This window comes from Somniosus microcephalus, chromosome 8 (assembly GCF_052327205.1).
Source record: "Somniosus microcephalus isolate GS21.2 chromosome 8, FLI_Smic_1.0, whole genome shotgun sequence".
NCBI lineage: Eukaryota > Metazoa > Chordata > Chondrichthyes > Squaliformes > Somniosidae > Somniosus > Somniosus microcephalus.
In genome coordinates, this window is record NC_140994.1 from 21,078,332 (window position 1) to 21,101,297 (window position 22,966).

At 47.6% G+C, this 22,966-nt stretch overlaps 1 protein-coding gene across 1 annotated transcript in view; it reads left to right on the forward strand.

Moving 5' to 3' along the window:
• LOC147113360 (VPS10 domain-containing receptor SorCS1-like) overlaps window positions 1–22,966 on the forward strand; it is a 1,462,440-nt gene that overhangs the window by 1,269,126 nt on the left and 170,348 nt on the right. The window contains exon 13 of the mRNA XM_085996119.1: window positions 9,932–10,023. Within this exon, the coding sequence (XP_085852245.1) occupies window positions 9,932–10,023 (92 nt within the window). The remainder of the gene's footprint in view (window positions 1–9,931; window positions 10,024–22,966) is intronic.

Here is a 22,966-nt window from a genome sequence, read left to right on the forward strand (position 1 = left end):
ATAGGATATTTTACATCCACATGAACAGGCAGGTATGGTTTACCGTCTCATCCACATTCAACAGTCCAGTGTTCCCTCAATACTGCACTGAAGTGTCAGCCTAAATTATGTGCTCAAGTCCGATTGTAGGGCTGGAACTCAAAAACCTCCTGATTCAGAAGCGTGAACTTTATCACTGAGCCAATCTACTACTGACATATATATTAGTGTCAGCTGTGGCTCAGTGGGGAGCAGTCTGTAGGTGGGAGGGGCTAGGAGTGAGCAGGTGCTGCTGGCTGCTTGATTACTGCAGGGAGTTGGAGTGAGTTTGTAAAAAGTTGAGGGTGTTTTTTTTTCAGATTTGAGGGCCTTTTTGGTCCTTAAACAGCAGCCAGATAGCTGCTGAGAGGCCCGGAGTGCTGGGCCCCTCAGAGGACAGTGTTCCCAAGATGAATTTAATCAGGGGAGAAAATGTTGAGGGAAGGGAGAAAAAAAGGCCCAATGATTTGGGCCGGGACCCCAGGAGGTTTGGAAAAGAAAACACGGTGGCAGTTCAGTGCGAGGATAAGGAGATACGAGCTTGGGATATTATCCAGGCGGTACATGAGGTCTGCGGTGAGGGAAGCTGCTTTGCCTGCCGGCCAAAGCCAAATGTTACATTCGAGGTGTCAGTCAGTGGCCGAGAGGAGGTGAAAAGACTTTTACTGAGTTTGAAGGTTGGAGATAAGTTCTTGGAGGTATCTCTGCTATATTCTGAAGAGGTGGTGGTCTCATTCTTAAACCTGCCAGTTTATATTGAGGTCAATGTGCTAATAAAAAAAGTTGGAGTCGTGGGACATTAAAATTTGCTTGGCAATGACGAGCAGATACTATCCAGGAATGCGGGTAGCATATGGAACCCGTTATATAAAGGTGCAGTTCCCAGAGGGGGTGAAGTCATTGCCGTATAGCATGAAATTCGAGACAATGGAAGGAGTGCAGTACTTCCGAGTACTGCATGATAACCAGGTGAAGGTTTGTTATTATTGTCTTGGACACGACCATCTTGTAAGAAGCTGTCCAGACTTATACTGTTATAACTGCAACGAGTCTGGACAATTCGCTTGGAGTTGCAATGCGGAGAGCTGTGGGGTGTGTCGCAAAGGTCCCACCCGCTGTGAGTGTGAGGCAGAAGGAAGCCCCTTGAGTGACCAGGAGATGGGAGAAGGAGCCGGAGCAGGAGGTGTGAGTGGAGCAGTTGGAGGAGTGGAGCATGCAGAGGACACAGCTGGTGAATGGAAGGAGAAAAGAGGCAGAAAATTGCGGAGCAGAGAACAGGATGGAGATGGTGGAAAACACACCAAGTTACAGTGGAAAAGGACAAAGACAGCAGTGGGCAGCATGGGTCGAGGGCAGAATCGAGCCATAATACGGCTTGACTCTCCCTAAAGAATCTGGTGTCCGCGGGAGGAGAGGAGGCAGGAGCGGGGTGCGGGGTAAGTGTAAGTATTCCAAAGAAAGACGGGGAGTCGGACATCTTAGGGAGCAGGTGGGGCAAGATGAGGAGAGGGTGCAAGAGGCAGGAGCCTTAAAGGGGCAGCAGGACAGGAGCGGGGAGACAAAGACGCCAGAAGGGAGCAAGATAGGTGCAGATGCGCCATTGTCCCAGAGAGAGAAGAAACGGGGAGCAAGGGTCAGCGGTGGAGATGAGGCCGAAGGGAGTGGCACTGTTGGAGAAACCGTGATAGCAGGAAGACTCTCTAAGGGAGATTATGTATCTGACGGGGAGCAGGGACGGGAGGTTACAGAAGAGCTCGAGAGTGAGGAGTCAGAGGGGGACAGAGACATGGAAGTGGGGGGGTGGGGTGGCATCGTGTGGAAAGGGAAAGGTTAGTGAGAGGCAGAAGGAGGTAGAAGGGGTAGCTCCTCAGCCCAAACCTAATGTAAGGAAGAGGCCAAAACTGCAGGGAAGGTTCAAACAGGAGATGAAAAAGAGCCGGAGGCTGCAGGAGAAAGCAACAGCTGCCTGAAAAGATGGAAAGGTGCATGAGAGGAGGGAAGGGCCGGAGATTAAATGATGGGGGGATTATCAGGCACACTTACCTTATTCGGAGCCATGATTACTGATCAATTCTTAAAGTACAATAGATTAGTATATGTTATGGAAGACAAATTAAACTTTAGGTTTTGATGTTAATATGTGGCGGAGGAATGGCTGTGCAGAGTGGCAGAATGGATTTGTATGATACAATGGAATGATCATGATGTTGTAAATGTCTTTAAAGTTCAATAAATAATATATTAAAAAAAAAGTGGGTAGCACCCTCGCCTGTGACTCAGAGGTTGTGGGTTCAATCACACTCCAGAGACTTGAGCACAAAAATCTAGGCTGATCCCATGGCACTATTTTGAAGAAGAGCGGGGGGCGTTATCCCTGTTGTCCTGGCCAATATTTATCCCTCAACATCACTAATAAACAGATTATTTGGTCATTATCGCATTGCTCTTTGTGGGAGCTTGCTGTGCGCAAATTGGCTGCCGCGTTTCCTACATTACAGCAGTGACTACACTTCAAAAAGTACCTCATTGGCTGTAAAGCGCTTTGAGACGTCCGGTGGTCGTGAAAGGCGCTATACAAATGCAAGTCTTTCTTTGTATCATCGAGTAAAAGCAAAATGGTTGTCTCACGCATTTTCATGAAGACAGTGTGCCTTTAAGTAAAATAAGCCTTGGCTGTTCCCAGTAAACACAAGCCCACGGCATGAAGGCTGCACTCAATATTGGCCCAGCCATCACTAATCTCACAATCTGATTCACAGAGTCTCTCGGGTAGACACAGTGGTGACATGATGGTGTCATTGTGTCTATAAATGAGAATCATATGATCAGCAGCAACCAATTCAGTAAATCTCTACCAATATATTTAAAAAATCGCTTTCATATTCAAGAGAATATTGAGCAAAAATAAACACTTTGGAGGTTTTCTGATAAACAATTTGATAACAATTTTCCACGCACTGATAGTGGGATAAAATCAGATGGCAGAACAGTACATGTACATGTGGGAGATTTCTACAAATTAAAAAAAGGAACGCAATTTAACATATATTAGGAATATGGATGCCCAAAGGCCATCCAATCTGAGCTGCAATTCAAAGCAACAGGCTACGTTAAAAAAAAAGGATTTTGAGTGCTCAGTTATACGGCCTGCCTGCCTCAGTACGAAAAACTAAAATCCGAGGAGGAGCTCGCGTGATTGGTTAGTGGCAAAATGTGGTCTGATACAAACCAGAAGGTCCCAGGTTCAATTCCTGGAGGTAGAGGTTTGTCTTGGGCGTCAGTACTAAACGGGCGGTAGCGCACCGCCCGTCTGTCATAAGCCTCGCTCGATATTCAGTTCCATTGGCCTGGATATTAACAGGGGCGGGTTACATAGGCGGGGGCGTGGGGTTTCGGATCTGAAACCCGGAAGTGCATGCTGTGTAGCTTTCTTGGTCATTGAGAGGTTTCCCACCCGGAAGTCAGCCTGATTGACAGGCTTTGCTTCCAGTCTGGCTGGGAGCACTCTGCCGCAGGCCGCAGGCCCAGGTAGGTCCGATCCACGATCCCGTGGGGGCGGGTGGTGGGTCCGATCCCAGCGGGGACCAATTCCCGAACCCCGGGGGAAATCCGATCCTGGGGCGGAGGTCCGATCCCCGACCCCGGGGGTCTATGTATGGGGGGGGGGCAGGCAGTGTCTAATGGAGGGGGAGCATGGGAGGCCGGGAGGAAGCACTCCTGCTCCTCCTGGCCCACAAGACGAGCTGTAAAGGTACTCGGCCTCTCCCCGAAGCAGTCCTCGCTTCCCTTCAGTTGCCAGGTTTCCCGAGGCCTGGGAAACACGGCAGACCACAGTTAAACCTGTAAAGCAGGTTAAATCAGAGGCTGCCAGCCTCATTAAAATATTTAAATTGCCAACCTACCTCCTGGGAGAGGGTTGGCTGCCCACCCCTTGTCCCGCCTCCGTTAAACACGGAAGTGGTTTGGTTGGTGTAATGTATTATCACATGGTTTATCACATGGTTTAGTATGAGCATGCTCAGTTCACTCTGGCCTGGTAAACAAGCACCTTGATTAGCAACTCATCGTGTCTCTGTCCTTCATTTGTTCTACCCACATATATTACATTTTTGGCGATGAGATTGGGATCCCAAAGCCATTTTTAGGGATCAAGGAAGGACAGTGTTCAACCTTCAAGTGGAAAAGTTTAAGGTACACAGGTAGTGTGCTGAGTCACTGTTCAACGGGATCGGGACAATCATAGCTGTGCCTATGGAATTCATCAGAAGCCTCAGCATGTATGACCGAGCTCGTGAACCATCCAGTTCTTACATTGAGCAGATGGAGGTGTTTTTTAAGGCCAATAACATTATTGAGACTGAAGGTGCAGATGAGAATGTTCAAGCTCAAAATAAAGTAATTTGTGAACAGAAGAAAGCAATTTTTTGAACAGAGATCGGGCCAGAAGTCTACGGAACATTGACAAAACTACTCGCGCCAGGAAAGCGAAGGGTGTGTTACTTGAAGAAGTTGTTGAGAAACTCGACCATTTTGATCCAAAGCCGTTAGAAATAGCAGAGAACTACAAGTTTGGTACCAGAAACCAAAAACAAAGTGAAACCATCAGTGAGTACATTGTAGCTCTTAAAAACCTGTCTTTGCATTGTAACTTCAACACATCTTTGGATCGTGTGTTGCGAGATAAGTTTGTGTGTGGACTGGTGGAGGAGCGCACACAGTCCAAGTTACTGAACACTCCAAACCTAATGTTTGACATCGAATGCAAAATTGCCCTATCTATGGAGATGGCGTCTAAGAATGCTGGGGAGCTCCGTCCAACTCAAGTGACTGGTGCAGCTGAGGACTACAGTCACAAAGCCACCGACAAACCTAAAGCTGTGAGACCAAATCAAAAGCATGTCGGTGAGAGCAGTTCAGTGAATTGTTATCGCTGGAATGGAAATCACTCACCACAGACCTGCCAATACAGAAATGCGAAGTATTTTCACTGCCAGAAGCAAGGCCATATTTCAACAGCTTGCAGAGCTAGATCTAAAGCAGGAAGTAAGAACTATTCTAGTGGCAATACAAAGCAGCGACATCAAAAGGGAGGAATTCACTATATTGAAGTGAACACACCTGATGTTGAAGAACTAGGCTTCTACAGTATCTATGCTACTAATGGCAACACTAGCAGTCATGAGAAAGACTTCTGTACAAAACTTTTGATCAATGACCAATATATTGATATGCGTATCGACACAGCGGCGGACTGCTCTATCATGAGTAAGGATACATATGAGAGTAAGTTTAATCAAATATCACTTGCAAAGAGTACCGTAGAGTTGCAAACCTACTCCGGAGAAATCCTACAGACATGTGGACAAATGAAATGTACAGTTCAGCACAATGGCCAGTCAGTAAAGCTGCCTATTATTGTAACGAGCTACAACAGGCCAACTTTCATGGGCAAAGACTGGTTGAGAAAGTTAAAACTAGACTGGAAAAACATCTTCAGTGTAGATGCTTCAAAGAAACGACTCGACACAATGCTGAACAAGACATTTATGAGGGCATCATTGGGTATGTCGCGCATCAAGTCCAACGTGAAGCCTGTCTATTGTAAGGCAAGGCTGGTCCCCTATGCGTTGAAAAGTCAGGTGGAGGAAGAGCTAGCGAAGCTCAGAGAGAACGAAGTGCTAGTAAAAACTGGCAAAAGTGAATGGGCTACCCAGATTATGGTAGTGCCCAAAGCAGACAAAACTGTACGCTTGTGCGGTGACTACAAAGTTACTCTCAACCAAGCAGTTGACGATGAACAGTACCCGTTACCTACATCACAAGATTTGTATGCAGCACTCTCTGGGTCAAAGGTTTTCACCAAGCTTGACCCTTACGCTCAGCTGAATGTTGAAAAAGAGAGTCAACAAACCCTATCTCACCATCAACACACACAAGGGACTGTACTCGTACACCAAGCTGCCGTATGGTGTAAAGTCCTCCTCCAAAATCTTCCAGGCTACAATGGATAAGATTTTGCAAGGAATTCCAAATTGCTTATGCAATCAAGACGTTGTGCTGATCGCAACAAGCAGCGAGGAAGAAAATCTAGAAATGTTACATTTAGTGCTTCAAAGGTTGAATTCCCACAATGTCAAATTGAAAAGGAACAAATGTGCTTTGTGCAGCCCGAGGTTGTGTACCTTGGTCTGAAAGTTGATGCAAATGGCTTGCAACCAATGAAGGTTAAGGTTGATGCTGTCATCCATGCTCCAAAGCCACAGAATGTGTCTGAGTTAAGACCTTTATTTGGAATGGTCCAGTACTGCGCACGTTTCTTACCTGAGTTAGTGACCATGTTAGCTCCATTGCACGAGCTCCTCAAGAAGGATGTCCAGTGGAAGTGGACAAAAGCACAACAGGAATCTTACGATGCTTGTAAGTGAAGTCTCTCTAGCGATGCTCTACTTGTGCACTACGACACAGAGTGTGAGCTTAAGTTAGCGTGTGATGTTTCTAGTTATGGTGTGGGAGCTGTCATAAGCCACGTAATGGATGATGGCCAAGAGAAACCAATCACATTCGCATTGCGAACCCTCACAAAGAGCAAAAGAAACTACACGCAAATTGAAAAGGAAGCACTCGCCATAGTGTTTGGAATCAAGAAATTCCAACAGTCCCTGATCGGCAGAAAGTTTACCCTGATAACTGATCACAAGCCGCTCCAAGCAATATTGGGGCCCAAATCTGCGATCCCTGCAATGGCCGCATCAAGAATGCAAAGTTGGGCAGTGTTGTTGCCACAATATGACTACACGATTGAATATCGAACTTCAAAGCAAAACGCAATCGCAGATGCCTTGTCCAGGTTGCCACATGAGGGCTCATGCGTTGGGAGTGAAGGTGAGATTTTCACACTAGGTACAGCTGACAAAGACTTTCCCGTGAATGCAACTAAGATTGCAGATGAGACTCAAAAGGACTCAGTACTGAAAAGAGTGTATGAAAACACCTTGAATGGATGGACTGATCAGTGTATGGACACAGAGTTGAAACCATTTCATAACCGTCGTACTGAATTGTCCTGTGAGCAAGGTTGTATCAAGTGGGGAAACAGAGTGATGGTACCTACTTCTTTGAGTTCAGAACCAGAACAAAACAGCCCGAAAATTGGTTCAACACCAAAGCCTTTTGTAAGGAGATCAGGAAGGCTCCGCAAACCTATTATTAAACTGGATTTGTAGTTCATTTAAAGGAAAAAAAAAGCCAGGAGTTTTTGTTATGTGGTACATTTCATGCTGGGAAAGGTGGGACCATAGTTTTGTTGTATTTGAGAGGGGAATATGAACATTTTTTTTTAAGGGGAAAGCAGTGTAATTAATGTATGATCAAATGTTTGACACATGGTTTAGTATGAGCATGCTCAGTTCGCTCTGGCCTGGTAAACAATCACATGGACTAGCAACTCATCGTGTCTCTGTCCTTCATTTGTTCTACCCACATACATTACAGTTGGAGCCAGGTTGGGGTCAGGTTTGAGATTTATAAAATTTTAACTTGACCCAAGTCAAATTTCTACCCTCCCCGGTCTGTGCTGAATTAGTTGATCTGAGCTGGCATCCCAGCAGGAGTTTTATAGTTTGGTGTTAGTATCCATGGAGTCCCATACTTGATTTCTACTCGGTGGTTCCTGCTAGGAAGTGGGTGTGTATGGACGTCGGCTAGGACATGATCGGGCTCAGCTCTGGTGCTCCTTGCAGTCAAATGCCACTCACTGTCTGGAGGCGAGCATGAAAAATGACACTGACGCAGGAGAGCCACTGGCATCTGTTGCACTTCAGTGACAGCGCCTTCGGGAGAAGGGGAGAAAAATTTGGGAATTACACACCTACCACTCATCCCCGGGCAGCTCGCCGGCAAAGCAAAGATGAATGTCGGGCTGCTGCGATACTGGTTGCGACCCTGAGGTAGGTTCTGGGGGTGGGTGGGGTGGGGGGAGGTCGAGGACAAGGCCAGGTGGGAGCCGGCAGCGACCCACGGGATTGCTGTCAAGGCAGGAGGAGCACTGCTGCTCCTCTTGGCTCCACGTTGGGTATTAAAAGTTTAAAACAATGTTTAAAAGTCAAAAGTGTACCTGTTTTATGGTGGCCTCCATCGGCCCCTCCACTGGTAGAGCTGCAAAAAAAAACTACAGAGCTCGCGTGGGGCAAACTTCGCCTTGTTGTGGTCCGATTTGGGAAAGGGGTCCTAAAGCAAGCGTCAGGCCCCTTAGTAAAGTACTCAAGGGGTCTATTGTCTGTTTTAGGCTGACGCCAGGGATACCTCTAAAGTGCCCAAACTAATAGGGCATCGGACGTGTTTCCAACACCGTTTGGGCACGGGAGGTCAGCCTCTTAAATTGTGATCTAGGTCCCCTCGTTGTCCGCACAGAGAACAGGTCGCAACAAGGTCCAATTGCGTTGCCAACATGCCAATTTACATTGTCAATTTAATCTCCTGGGGAAGGTTAGAAGATACCACAGGCAAAGCTACCAAGAAGAAAAAACACTGTTAAATCTCTTCCCTAACACCCAAAAACAACTGAACACAGAAATCTCTGGAATATTAACCTCCACTTTTTTTTAGCCTTGACTGTTTGCCTTTCATCGCGAACATTGTCAACCCACTCTCTCGACAGGTTGAGAGAAGATCAGTTTTATACGACTGAAGGCTGGAGTGTTTTCCCTCCTGCTCAGTATTATGGTTAAGACCTGCCCCCATCAGCAGCCATTGCGTTCCACAGAGAATTGGGTCATCTGTGTCAATATTTATGCCTATTTATTGCGTCGGTATAACAACAGTTACTGCACCTCAGGGTAATTAATTGTGTGAAACGCTTTGAGACATTTCAACATGATGAGCAGTTGCCTAAGTGGAAGTAATTTTAGATCCATCAAAGTCACTTAAGCAAATATTCATCCAGTTCCTCGCATTTAATTACTTTTAATGTGCAACCATTCTTATTCTCTACTGCGTTGAAGAATTCTTTGGAAATGAGTCATTATTAAAAGCATTTTGGGGGAAAAAAATCATTTGGCGTATTCAGAAGGAAAAATGAGGATTATCAGTCAAGTCTAGCAATGCCTTGTCTATCCTCGGATAGAATAGCAGAATCGGTTGGACACGTGGCCTACTTCTGTGCACTAACACTCCATGGTTCTATGTAAGAGGGAGGGCAGTTATGTTTGCGAGGCTCAACTGACATAAATTAGGGCAGCATTTTTGTTTATGAACTGCATTTGTCGTGCAGCCCATCAATTTCCGAGACGTTGGGAGCCCCGTGAAATATATCCGTGTTTAACGGACAGGCATTGATGAATTTCACGGTTTATTCAGCACCTCACGGGCTCTGCATAACAAATGCCGCCCCTGAAATAAAGAGCAACCCCAGACATCACAACGATACTAATGGAGACAGAGTTTACCCAGACTGTTAGGCCAGAGCGAAACTGCTCACTGGAACTTCTAGGGCAATTTCACTCAAGCTGAGCAGTGTGGGTAGCCTCTGCTTCCGTTTGTGACAGAACTGACTCTCAACCTATAGCAGTGCTGGGTCGTGTCTGACGGGTCCAATACGCTTAATGGGCCTCGTGATAGCTGTGAATACTGTTTGTCGGACACTTCAGGGGAAGATTTCCTTTGTGTGTAACAAACTCAATCTTTTTTAAAAATCGAGATGATTTAGTTACACGTAAGGGCAGAGAGGGTATCTTCCCTCATCAACAGAAAGCCCCGATTTCTTATCACTCCTTGCATTTGTCGTTCATTGTGATTTGTTAATGCCGTCAAGGTATCTTTCCTTCATTTAAAAACAATGGAAGATTCTACGCAGCGTTCCTGTCATGCCTACTATCTGAATGACACTGATCTCAATGTGTTTCTCCTCCCACCCCAGGTTTTTGAAGAGGAGCACAGCGTTCTGTTCCTGGATCAGGGTGGTGCACTCGTGGCGATTAAACACACGCCTCAGCCAATCCGGCATCTGTGGTAATTGTTCCTCCTCTTATTGTCCCGGCTGTTGGTGGAAATGGCAAAGCTGCAGTAGTGAGGGTAATAATCCCCAACTGGGGAACAATCTGGGCTGCTGTTACCTGTCCCATGAATGACCTGCAGGAAACATGCACACTTACCAGGCATGTGTGTTCCAGGTGTAGAGTCATAGTCATAGAGTCATAGGGGGGGAATTTAACTCAGGAGTCGGGAAGGAGGTGGGACTACAACTTTCGGGGTTGTTGTCCCGCCTCCATCGAGATGCGGCCAATCCACACGATTTTAACTTGATTGACCTTGTTGAGCCCACCCAGCAGGCTCAGCAGGCCAATTAAGGGCCACCCAGCAACAGGTGACGTCAGAGACTGAAATTTCATCTGTCAAGACGTTTTGACAGATGAAATATCAGTGTTTCACAGCTGTTTGAAGCTGTCAAACACTGACAGTCTTACTTCTAACCTGAGTCCTTCTCCACAGACTCAGTTAGAAATCTCTCCTGCACAGAAAGCTGCAGGCTGTCACTTTTGACAGTTCGCAGCCATTCTGCTTTCTGTGCCGGTGAGATGAGGGACTCCTGGGACCTAAAGGAAGGAAGGCTGAAAAGGTAAGAGAAGGTATGTAAAACTTATTTAATCACTTTAGACACACCAAACACACTTACCTTTGCACTCATGCACACATCACTCACCTGAACACCGACATCTCGACCCCTCCAAGTCCTTCAACCCGACGGCCCGACTCCTCTAACTTGCCGTGGTTTGGAGCCGTCGGGAATCCCACACTTCAAGCTTTAAAATAGGGATTAGGCTAAAAACTGCCTGTTAACTACCTAGGCACTAATCCCTTCCCGCCTCCTCAGAAACTGGCATGGAGGCGAGTTTGGGTGCAGGAAAGGGTCGGGACCCCTGATTTCGGGAATTTAACCCCCCGCCGCCTCCAAGCCCGACTCCACGGCTCAGTAAAAATCGAGCCCATAGAGTTATACAGCACAGAAAGAGGCCCTTCGGCCCATCGTGTCCGTGCCGGCCATCAAACCCTGTCTATTCTAATCCCATTTTCCAGCACTTGGTTTGTAGCCTTGTATGCTATGGCGTTTCAAGTGTTCATCTAAATGCTTCTTGAATGTTGTGAGGGTTCCTGCCTCTACCACCCTTTCAGGCAGTGAGTTCCAGATTCCAACCACCCTCTGGGTGAAAAAGTTTTTCCTCAAATCCCCTCTAAACCTCCTGCCCCTTACCTTGAAATTATGTCCCCTGGTAATTGACCACTCTACTAAGGGGAAAAGTTCCTTTCTATCTATCCTATCTATGCCCCTCATAATTTTGTACACCTCAATCAGGCCCCCCCTCAGCCTTCTCTGCTCGAAGGAAAACAACCCCAGCCTTTCCAGTCTCGCTTCATAGCTGAAGCGCTCCAGCCCAGGTACCATCCTGGTGAATCTCCTCTGCACCCTCTCCAATGCAATCACATCCTTCCTATAGCGTGGCGACCAGAACTGCACACAGTATTCCAGCTGTGGCCTAACTAGCGTTTTGTACAGCTCCATCATAACCAGCCTGCTCTTATATTCTATGCCTCGGCTAATGAAGGCAAGTATCCCATATGCCTTTTTAGCCACCTTATCTACCTGTCCTGCTGCCTTCAGGGATCTATGTACATACACACCAAGGTCCCTCTGATCCTCTGTCCTTCCTAGGGTCCTACCATTGCCTTGTTAGTCCTCCCAAAATGCATCACCTCACACTTTTCAGGGTTAAATTCCATTTGCCACTGTTCTGCCCATCTGACCAACCTGTCTATATCGTCCTGTAGCCTGAGGCTTCCCGCCTCGCTATTTACCACTCCACCAATTTTCGTGTCATCTGCGAACTTACCAATCATATCTCCTACATTCATATCGAAATCATTAATGTACACTACAAACAGCAAGGGACCCAGCACCGATCCCTGCGGCACACCACTGGACACAGGCTTCCAGTCACAAAAACAACCTTCGACCATCACCCTCTGCCTCCTGCCACTAAGCCAATTTTGGATCCAATGTGCCAAATTGCCCTGAATCCCATGGGCTCTTACCTTCTTGACCAGTCTCCCATGTGGGACTTTGTCAAAAGTCTTACTGAAGTCCATGTAGTCTACATCAACTGCACTACCCTCATCCACACACCTAGTCACCCCCTTGAAAAATTCAATCAAATTGGTTAGACATGATCTCCCCCTGACAAAGCCATGCTAACTACCCTTGATTAATCCTTGCCTCTCCAAGTGGAGACTAATTCTGTCCCTCAGAATTTTTTCCAATAATTTCCCTACCACTGACGTTAGGCTCACTGGCCTGTAATTCCCTGGTTTATCCCTACTACCCTTCTTGAATAATGGTACTCTGTTAGCTGTCCTCCAGTCCTCTGGCACCTCCCCTTTGGCATTGATGGCAGACAGGCCCTCAAATTAACATCTCATCCAAAAGATGGCACCTCTGACTGTGCAGCGCTCCCTCAGTACTGCACTGAAGTTTCAGCCTAGATTATGTGCTGAAGTCGCAGGAATGGGACTTGAACTCACGACCTTCTGGCTCAGAGGCGAAAGTGGTACCCATTAAGCCACGGCTGATGCGATAGCAATATTATAGCACACATTGCTATGTCCTATGTTCCGACCTTAAACACTTGGTTCCAGCTGTCACCCTGTGTGTGAAGAAATACTTCCTGACATCTTCCTAAATTTGTGCTTGATGTCCCTGAACCTGTGTTCTCTTATGCGACTGCTTTAGCATAGCTGAAAGTTTTGGTTACTCCTCTGTGTCCCATTTGAGTACTTTAGGGGGCATTTACACACCAACTTTAACACTGCAGCAAAGCGGTTAGAGTGTAAACATGGAGTCAGTTGGTGCTTGATGGATATCTTTTGAGCAGGACATTTTTTGGAACAGCTTAATTTTAAAGGGAAGCTAGAGAAGTACAAGGCAAGTGGTGGGGGTGGGGAGGAAAGCAATAGAAGGATACGCTGATAGAGTGAGATGAAGTAAGGTGGGAGGCGGCTCGCGTGGACCTGTTGGGCCCAATGGCCTGTTTCTGTGCTGTATAATCTATGTAAGCCTATGTAGTTGACCAATCTCATTTGGAACTAGAAGGTGAGACACCCCAGCACCTCAAACCAGAACAGCGGATCTTTACGGTGTAAACACAGTCCCAGCAGGTCAGGTTCCAAGATCTTCTTTCCTACTGCGGTCTTGTCATGGCACGACGGAAAAATATCAGAGGGCTTGAAAAGTGGCTTCAGAAAGAGAAACGCTTTGGAAGAGCCAGTACAAACCGGGTCCCCCAAGCCCCACTACACAATACGCTCTCAGTTCACTGTGCGCAGTGTAAATGCTCAGTTATTGTGAAGTCCCCTCTGAGATGTCTCCTTTTAAACCGCACTGCCCATCCTCCACTCTTATCTAACAGCACTGTTGGGAGTACCTTCACCGCACGGACTGCAGCGGTTCAAGAAGGCGGCTCAGCACCACCTTCTCAAGGGCACCTCGGGATGGGCAATAAATGCCGGCCTTGCCAGCGACGCCCACATCCCATGCATGAATATTTTTTTTTTAAATCGAGGATCAGCCTCACTGCTTCCCTCTGCATCACCTCTGGGATTGCTAGCAGAATGACAATATTAATGATTCCACCCATACCAATAGCAAATTGCACTCTTTTAATCGAAGCTGTCTGCGGGTAGTTTCAGATTACCCTCCATCTGATGGCAGTGATTATTTACTGAATATTTATGCAGTCACGGCCTGATCAATGTAGAACTGGGCTGGCAAGAAATTCCAGACTTCAATCAGGATGATGTTTAGGACTGGAGCTCTGTCAACGGCACTGAAAACAAACAGGTTTGTTTTGCCAATCTTTGCCTTCGCAGTCTGCTTAATCATTAATTCTTTGGCGATCTAAACAAACGACAGAATAATAGCAAGCAAAACAAAATTTTCTCACAGTTTTTCTCCCCAGTTCCTGAAGGTGCTGTGACCCATGCTGGGATACAGATCCATGGGCCGTGGCTGCCCTCTTGTCCCTCGCCCAAAGGACCTGTCTTCAGGTATAACCCTGGAATAATGAGCGTCGATAGACTATTCACCATGGGGTACATCACAGCTGAGCCTCATCCTGTCCTCGTGTATACTTCCAGCAAGACTCACTGGATAAGCATCAGGAGCAGGAATCCTGGTTGATTTTCCCCCTCCCTAGACCAGGAATAACTGGACCAATTAATGGTTGAACCTTTACTCTGGCACTGACTTGTACTGGAGTACAGCTCCGCCGGCATTGGCAGTCACCCGCTACCATTCCCAAATGGCCGCTCTCATGTATGAGCCTAGCCAACGAGTGTTGGCCGACGATTTGGCTCTTCAATTGATGGCCACGCATGTACAGGAAACTATTTTTTATCCGGCACCGACGGGACCGACGTGGTGCCGGTTCATCAAAAATTCCGGATAACCGAAAGCTATAGTAAAAGACACAGAGAGCTGAGAGCTCCATATAAAGCAACAAACCCTGTTGCTTAGCAACAGATTCAGAACAATGGCCACAAGTTCCAAGCATCTCTGTATCTTAGCAACAGCTGCAGCCACACCCTTGCACAGCAACAGATCGAGGAAGGCAAGTAGAATATGAAGTAAAACTCACCTGAACCTACTCCTGAATTTTGCCGGTTAACCGAGATTTCCGTTTATTTAGGTGCCGGTAAATTGAAAGTTTCCTGTACTCATTCAGCAGGAGTCACTTGATAATGACCAACGGATAGGTGAAGTACCGGGGGAAGGAGAGTGTCAGCATTAACTGAGGGTGGACAGAATGCGAGTGATAACATGAATTAGACCCATGCCACAAATTCCATCCCCTTGCCGCTGGACCCATCTCGCTCCCTGCATCCCTGGCCTTAGGCTGAACCAGACTGTTTGCAACTTTGATGGCCTGTTTGACCCTGAACTGAGCTTCAGACCCCATATCCCCTCCATCACAAAGACTGTTTACTTCCACCTCTGCAACATTGCCCACCTCGAGTCCACTATAAAAGATGTAATTGCAGAGCACTTGGAAAGCAGTGACACGATCGGACAAAGTCAACATTGTAAAGTCTGTGGGTTGTGCAGTTAATAAATACACAGGCTTCAGAAGTAACAAACAAACAGGTCTTTACTATTTGAAGGTCCGGGCGAATCTGCCCCAGAAATCCTGCTACAACACTTATATACTGGTGTGGTCTGTATTACAGCATACAGAAGCCAAACAAATAGTGCCACACCTAAAGTAGTTCCCTTAAAGGTGAACGGTTACATTCAATAGTTCCCTTAAAGGTAGACGGGTACATACACTACAATCCTCCCTTTTTAGCTTATTACTTACAGAGTCCCCGTTAAACATACATATCTTCAACTTCCTATAAAACAAATTACAGCTATAATCTCGGTGGAGTCAATGTCACATAAAACAATTTACAAATATAATCTCGGTGGAAACAGTTCACAGGTTCCATCTCTGCGGAAACAGTTCATAGATTCAGGGCTAGATTTTCAGTTGCTTGCGCCAGCAGTTAGCGCCTTAAGAGAAGTGATTTTCGGGCGCTATTCGTGTAGCGCACGGGCGCAGCGCAGTTTGCGCCCCGCCCCAAATTAAGTTGCCCGTTAGCGCCGGCGCAAAGTTTAGCGGCCGCCCGGATGCGCGCGCAGAAAATGACGTCACATCCTCGTGCAACGCCCTTTGGCCGCCCCGAATCCAAACTTCAGTCGGACCGCCCCATTCTGCGGCTGGCGTCCAGAGCGTTTGTAAAATGGAATGCAACACACCCTGGGGAGCGCAAATTAAAGGGCACTCCTCCTGCACTATAAACGGCAGTCTGCATGTGTTGTGTGGAAGGATCCAGTGTGTTGTTGTGAACGGTGTATTTATGTTTCCGGCCACCTCCTCCTCCTCCTCCTCCTCCTCCTCCTCCTCCTCCTCCTCCTCCTCCGAAAAAAACACATGCACCCTTCCCCTTTAAGAGCTCACTGGCACCAGAGTGTCTGCCGTGCGCTGCGCCCGAGCTCGGGCGCTGCGCTCTGCACCGCTGGCTTAGCGCCTAAAGATAGTAGTGGAACGCCTCTTTTAGCGCTCCACCAACCTCTTAGGGTGAAGCCACTGAATTTCCGGCAACGGGGCGCTACTTTGGGGCAGGCGCTAACTTCGGGCGGGCGCTAAGGTTAGCGCCCCAAAACTGTCTATACTGAAAATCTAGCCCTAGGTCTCTGATCTTGACTCGTTCCGAACAACATTTCTTTGGGGTAGCCGGTTCACCTGGCTAGCGTGACTCCTCCATAGCCTTTTTCTTGACGTAGCAGCTTGAACTTTCGTCCTGTTGAACCAGCAGTGCGGACTTTGACAACCAACTGGCTGTCTTGACATTTACCAGTTTTTCAACTAATTTAGCTCCTTCCGTAATGTCCCGCCTGGAATGGTAGAAGTGCTAATATTTTAGACAGTTATTATCTTCTGCTTCTTCTTTTTCTTTTCTGCCTTTTTGAAACTCTCGGAGCTCCTTTCTCGGCTGCCAGCTGTAGCGCCACCAACTCTCTATGTTCCTTAGACCTTAAGTGCTTCATCCGGATTTCAGCACTTTGAGAGTTTTCATCACAAGCTGGGCAGACCACATCCTCATAATATTCAGTGTCACTCAACAGGTCATGGTAATATTCAGGTTCGTCCTGAGTTAGACCAGCGAGAGAGACTTCTTCTTCCTCCTCACCCGTCTGGACGTTAGCTGACGGTGGTTCCTTCCCTAAACATCTTTCTTGAAAAGCCTTCTTCATGCATTCATATTCATCCCGCTCTTCCTGGGTTATCTGCCATTCCTTCACGATTGACCTCATTTGTGAGTTCAATACCTTCCTTTCCCCCGGTAATTGCGTTATCAGGCTATTTAACCCTTCTACTGAAGTAACGGTTTCCACCTTCTTCTGTTCACCTTGACGTGATTCAACGTACTTTTGGCATCCTTGTAAAATTTGTGTTGCCACCTCAGCTATCTCCGTGACTTTTGAGAGCTCCGAACTCGTTCCCCCTGAAGATTGAAGCTCGTGTTCAGATTGTTCCCCTTGTAGAGTCTTGTCCTTCAGCATATGAAGGAGTTGGCCGACCGTTAACTCTTCCCTGGGAACACGGTGGATCAGAGTCTTCTCCATTTCATCCACCTCTTTCTCCAATACTTCTACCTTACGTTCCTCTTGAACTTTGGCTTTCAGCGCTCGGAAAAGTTGCGCCCTGATGCTCTCCAGTTCATGTTCAGGGACCATTCTTACAGTGTCCTGTTCTTCCACTGCAAGGATTCCCAGTTGAATCTGTTCTTCAAGTTGTTGAACCTCAGACATTGCCGCCTCATATTTGTCTTGGGTGTCCTTCAATGTTTTTATAAGTTCTTGGACATCCTGTCTTTCATGCTCTGCCATGATTTTCACCTCTAATTGCTCATCTATGGATGGAGCTTCTATTGATGAGTCTGTCTTGGCCTTGAGCTCATCAAGAATTTCCTGCAGCCTTTGGACTTCTTGCTCATGTTCAACCTTTAGTTGTTCATATGCTTCTACTGAAACTAGCTTTTCGGAGGCTGCCGAGTTAACCCCCTTCTGAATTGTAGCCTGGGCCTGTTCATACTGTTCTTTCAACTTCTCACACTCTGCTTGTAAGGAGTCGTAAAGAAGAACTGGAATAAAATCCTGGCTCCCTGAAGATTCCTCTTCCTTTGGTTCATTCTGTAAATATTCTAGTTCCTGAACAGCATCAGGGGAATGTGATTGGTATTTGACCATGATGGCTCTATGGTCGCTCTCTGCTTGAGCTAGCTGTCTCTGTAGTCTTTCCAGGTTTCCCCATTCGGTGTCCCAGAACTTTTCCATATTTTTCATCTCCTGTACGAGACGATCACTCAACTGTTCTAATTGTTGTCGTACTTTGACATAAGTTTGCGTCCGAGCTCGGTGTTCTTCCGTCATGGATGAATCCTTTGCTTGAACAGGCTCAGAATTCTCTGTCAACCTGGAGTTCTGCTCTGCAGCTTTATTCTTCTTGGTACCATAAGTCCTTCTGCCTGTCTTCGTTTTCGACTTGGTCTTATCATCATCCATTTCAGAATCTGAGCTAATAGCTTGCACCGAGTCCTCCCTCATTATGGCTTTTAGGTAATGCCATTCCATGTCTATTTTCTTAATCCACTCCCGTCCTAGAAGTGGTGGTCCTCCCTCAGGTAATACGTACAAGCTCATTCTTGGGTGTTCTTTACCCCTATCTCTCACCTTGACTCTTATTTTCCCCACGGGGTATACGTTATGCCCCGTGTATGTCTGTAATACGAACTTGGTATTTCTTAAAGGTATGTGAGAGAATAGCCGGTGGTAGTCCCTTCGGTTGATGACTGATAGAGCTGATCCAGTGTCCAGCTCCATTCTTATTTGGACTCCAGCTATTTTTAGTATGACCCAGATGGCCTGTAGATCTGTTTCTTTACCCACATTGTGGATTCTCAGACTACCCAGCTCCTGATTGTTTGGGTCTGAGTCTGAATTCTGTTCGTCTGAACTCTTCTCAGCCACCTTGTGTACCTTGTTGTACTTTTCTGGTGGTGGCTTCCTTTGATTATTGATCTTTTTCCCGGACCAGCATACCTTCGCGATGTGACCCAGTTTGCCACATTTCCTACACTCTTGGTTCTTAAACCAGCATTGATTCTGGTCATGCGTTGTCTTCCCACAACGGTAGCATTTTGTTGTGCTTGAAGTAATTTGGTCCACCCCGAGTGCCGCCGCCTTTAGTTGCATTTCCGCCGTTCCTTTCGCTGCGGCTTCGTGCGAGGCAGCTATAAGGACAGCCCTGTCCAGTGTGAGGTCATTCTCTTCCAGTAGTCGCTTCTGCGTCCCTTCTTTGGACAATCCGCATACGAACTTGTCCCGCAGCGCTTCTGTCAGATTCCCTCCGAACTGGCAGTATTTCGCTAGCCTACGCAGTTCGACCAAGTATTCCGCATTGCTTTCGTCTTTCTTCTGCGTTCTTGCGTAGAATTTGAATCGTTCAGCCAGCATCAGCGGTGTGGGGTTCAAGTGGTCCTTCAGCACAGCCACAATCTCTTCGAAGGTCTGATCCGCTGGTTTATTTGGTGCTATTAGATGCTTCAAGAGTCCGTATGTTTTTGCCCCCATCGAGTTTAGCAATGTTATCGCCTTGTCGTCTTCCTCTATTTTGTTGGCTTCGCAATAGATCTCTATGCGTTCCACGTACGTGGCCCAGTCTTCTATTTCAGAATTAAAGTCGTTAATATTCCCTCACTTAGGCATCTTTCTTCCCTTGGGAGCAGCACCAGTATTTCTTATTTATTTATTTGTTTCTAAGATGGCGGTTTTCCCACGAAATCGGCAGTTTCCCGCTCTTTCCTTCTCTCCCCGCCCACTTCAATGGCGGTATGTCAATCAAGATGGCGGTTTTCCCACGAAAATGGCGGTTTCCCGCTCTTCCTTTCTCGCCCCGCCCACTTCAATGGCGGTTTCCCGCTTCTGGCGTCTTCTCCGCCTAATGGCGGCTTCCCGCGTTTCTTCCCGGTGGAAGGGGTACGCTTCCCCCTCAGCGGACAGGTTCAGCCGCTGGCTGGCTACCGCACAGCTCCCCTTACTCGGCTATGTCTTTTCCTCCTGCCCGCACGGCTCTACCAGCGCTGGGTACACCCCGTTAGCGGAGGACAGTTCAGCCGCTGGACTGGCTCTCGCGCAGTCTCTCTCTCCGTACCCGGCTCTGTCTCTCTCACCCGCACGTTCGATGCTACTGGCCCTGGGTACCCCGTTGGTGGAGAACAGCTCACCGCTGGACTGGCTCTCGCGCAGTCTCTCACCCCGTTTTCGGCTGTGTCTCTCACCCACTCCCGCACGTTCGGTTTTGCCGGCTCTGAGTACCCCGTTGGTGGAGAACAGCTCAGCCGCTGGACCGGCTCCTCGCAGTCTCTCTCTCCGCACCCGGCTCTCACCCGCACGGTTCCCGTTCGCCTCCCCAGCCCTCTCGCAGACCGGTGTTTCCCTCCCCGGCTGCGGCTGGGTTTCTCTTCCCGCGCCTACTCGCAGGCTCAGCGCTTCGTGGCTGCGGTCGCCGCCCCGATTGTCCCGCCGATCGCGGTCCGGCTGTCACCCGACGCCGTGGGACCCGACTTTTGGCTGGCACAGCTCCCCCTCGACCGAGGTCGAGTGCTCTGCCCTTATCCTCCGGATGCTTCTACACCTTCCCCTACTCACAGTCTCTTCGGCCGCCTTGTTTCTTGCTGGTCGGCTCACTCCGCACCGTGGCAGAAGGGTAGTCAGTGCCTGTTGCTGATACAGCTTTTGTTGTTAGTCTTCCTGCTTTCTGTTGTTGCAGCCTCGTGTTTTCTTTTGGTAGCACGACGAGGGCGGTTGTCTCTCTTCGACGCTCTTCATTGCTTATGGTAATCTTGCCGCAGGGTACGATCGGACTCGTCGCCACTGTAAAGTCTGTGGGTTGTGCAGTTAATAAATACACAGACTTCAGAAGTAACAAACAAACAGGTCTTTACTATTCGAAGGTCCGGGCGAATCTGCCCCAGAAATCCTGCTACAACACTTATATACTGGTGTGGTCACTATCGGTATTACAGTATACAGAAGCCAAACAAATAGTGCCACACCTAAAGTAGTTCCCTTAAAGGTGAACGGTTACATTCAATAGTTCCCTTAAAGGTAGACGGGTACATACACTACAAACATGGATTTACAAAAGGTAAATCATGCTTGACTAATCTACTGGAATTTTTTGAGGATGTAACTGGTAAAATAGATAAGGGAGAACCAGTGGATGTGGTGTATTTGGACTTTCAGAAGGCTTTTGATAAGGTCCCACATAAGAGATTAGCGTGCAAAATTAAGGCACATGGGATTGGGGGCAAGGTATTGACTTGGATAGAGAACTGGTTGGCGGACAGAAAGCAAAGAGTTGGAATAAACGGGTCGTTTTCCGAGTGGCAGGCAGTGACTAGTGGGGTACCGCAAGGATCGGTCCTAGGACCCCAGCTGTTCACAATATATATTAATGATCTGGACGAGGGAATTGGATGTAATATCTCCAAATTTGCAGACGACACAAAGCTGGGTGGGAGGGTATGCTGTGAGGAGGATGTCGTGAAACTCCAGTACGATTTGGACAGGTTGGGTGATTGGGCAGAAACATGGCAAATGCACTATAATGTGGATAAATGTGAGGTTATCCACTTTGGTGGCAAAAACAGGAAGGCAGATTATTATTTGAATGGCAATAGATTGGGAGAAGGGGAAGTGCAAAGAGACCTGGGTGTTCTTGTGTACCAGTCGCTGAAGGTAAGCAACCAGGTGCAGCAGGCGGTTAAGAAGGCAAATGGTATGTTGGCCTTCGTAGCAAGAGGGTTCGAGTACAGGAACAAGGATGTCTTGCTACAGTTGTACAGGGCCTTGGTGAGACCGCACCTTGAGTATTGTGTGCAGTTTTGGTCGCCTTACCTGAGGAAGGACGTTCTTGCCATGGAAGGAGTGCAGCGAAGATTCACCAAGCTGATACCTGGGATGGCAGGAATGACGTATGAGGAGAGATTGTGTCGATTGGGCTTATACTCACTGGAGTTTAGAAGATTGAGAGGGGATCTCATCGAAACCTATAAAATTCTGTCAGGCCTGGACAGACTAGATGCAGGAAGGATGTTTCTGATGGCCGGGGAGTCCAGAACCAGGGGTCATAGTCTAAGGATAAGGGGTAAGCCATTTAGGACTGAAATGAGGAGGAATTTCTTCACCCAGAGAGTGGTGAACCTGTGGAATTCTCTGCCACAAAGGGCGGTGGAGGCCAGTTCATTAAATATATTCAAGAAAGAGTTGGATATATTTCTTGAGGCTGAAGGGATCAAGGGATATGGGGAGAAGGCAGGGACAGGGTACTGAATTTGGATGATCAGCCATGATCTCATTGAATGGCGGAGCAGGCTCGAAGGGCCGAATGGCCTACTCCTGCCCGTATCTTCTATGTTTCTATGACCCTATCTCGGGCCATTCGCCACTGAAACCCTCATATATGCCTTTGCCACCTCCAGCCTCCCTCAGTGCTGTCCCTGCTGGGCTCCCAGCTTCCACCTTCTGTGAACTCCAACTTGTCTAAAACTCTACTGCGTGTATCCTGTCCAAACAAAGTCCCACTCGGTGACGTACATTAGCTCCTCGGGCCTGAGTGCATTCATTATAAATTCCTCACCCTCATCTTAATTCCTTTATGTCCTCACCCCACTCTTTCTGTGCGATCGCCTCCAGCTCTACATACGTCCCCAACCTGACTCTGAGCCTCTTGTGTATCCCTTTACCGTCTCTCACCCCCCAGCTCATTTGCTCCCCCATCTCCACCGGAGGCGCAGCCTTCAGCCATCGCGGTCCCTTTCTCTGGAACCCCTTCATAAACACCTTGCCTCTTCACCTGCTCCTCTCCTTTTAAAAGTCTCCTCAAAGTCCATCTCCTCACCAGGCTTTGGGTCAGCCCCCCTAATCTCTCTCTACCTGGCTCGAAGTCTGTTTTCCTTACACTTATCTGCACAGTGCCTTGGAATATTTTGCAGTGTAGATTCACCAGAATGTTACCAGGGCTCCAAGGGATAGATTATGAGGAGAGATTACATAAACTAGGCTTGCGTTCCCTGGAATATAGAAGGTTACGGGGTGATTTGATAGAGGTTTTTAGGGTTTTGAAAGGAACTGATAGGGTAGATAGAGAGAATCTTTTCTGCTGGTGGGAGTGTCTCGGACAAGGGGACATCACCTTAAAATCAGAGCCAGGCCTTTCCCGAGAGAAGTTAGGAAACGCTTCTTCACGCAAAGGGTGGCAGAAGTGCGGAACTCTTTCCCACAAAAAGCAATAGATGC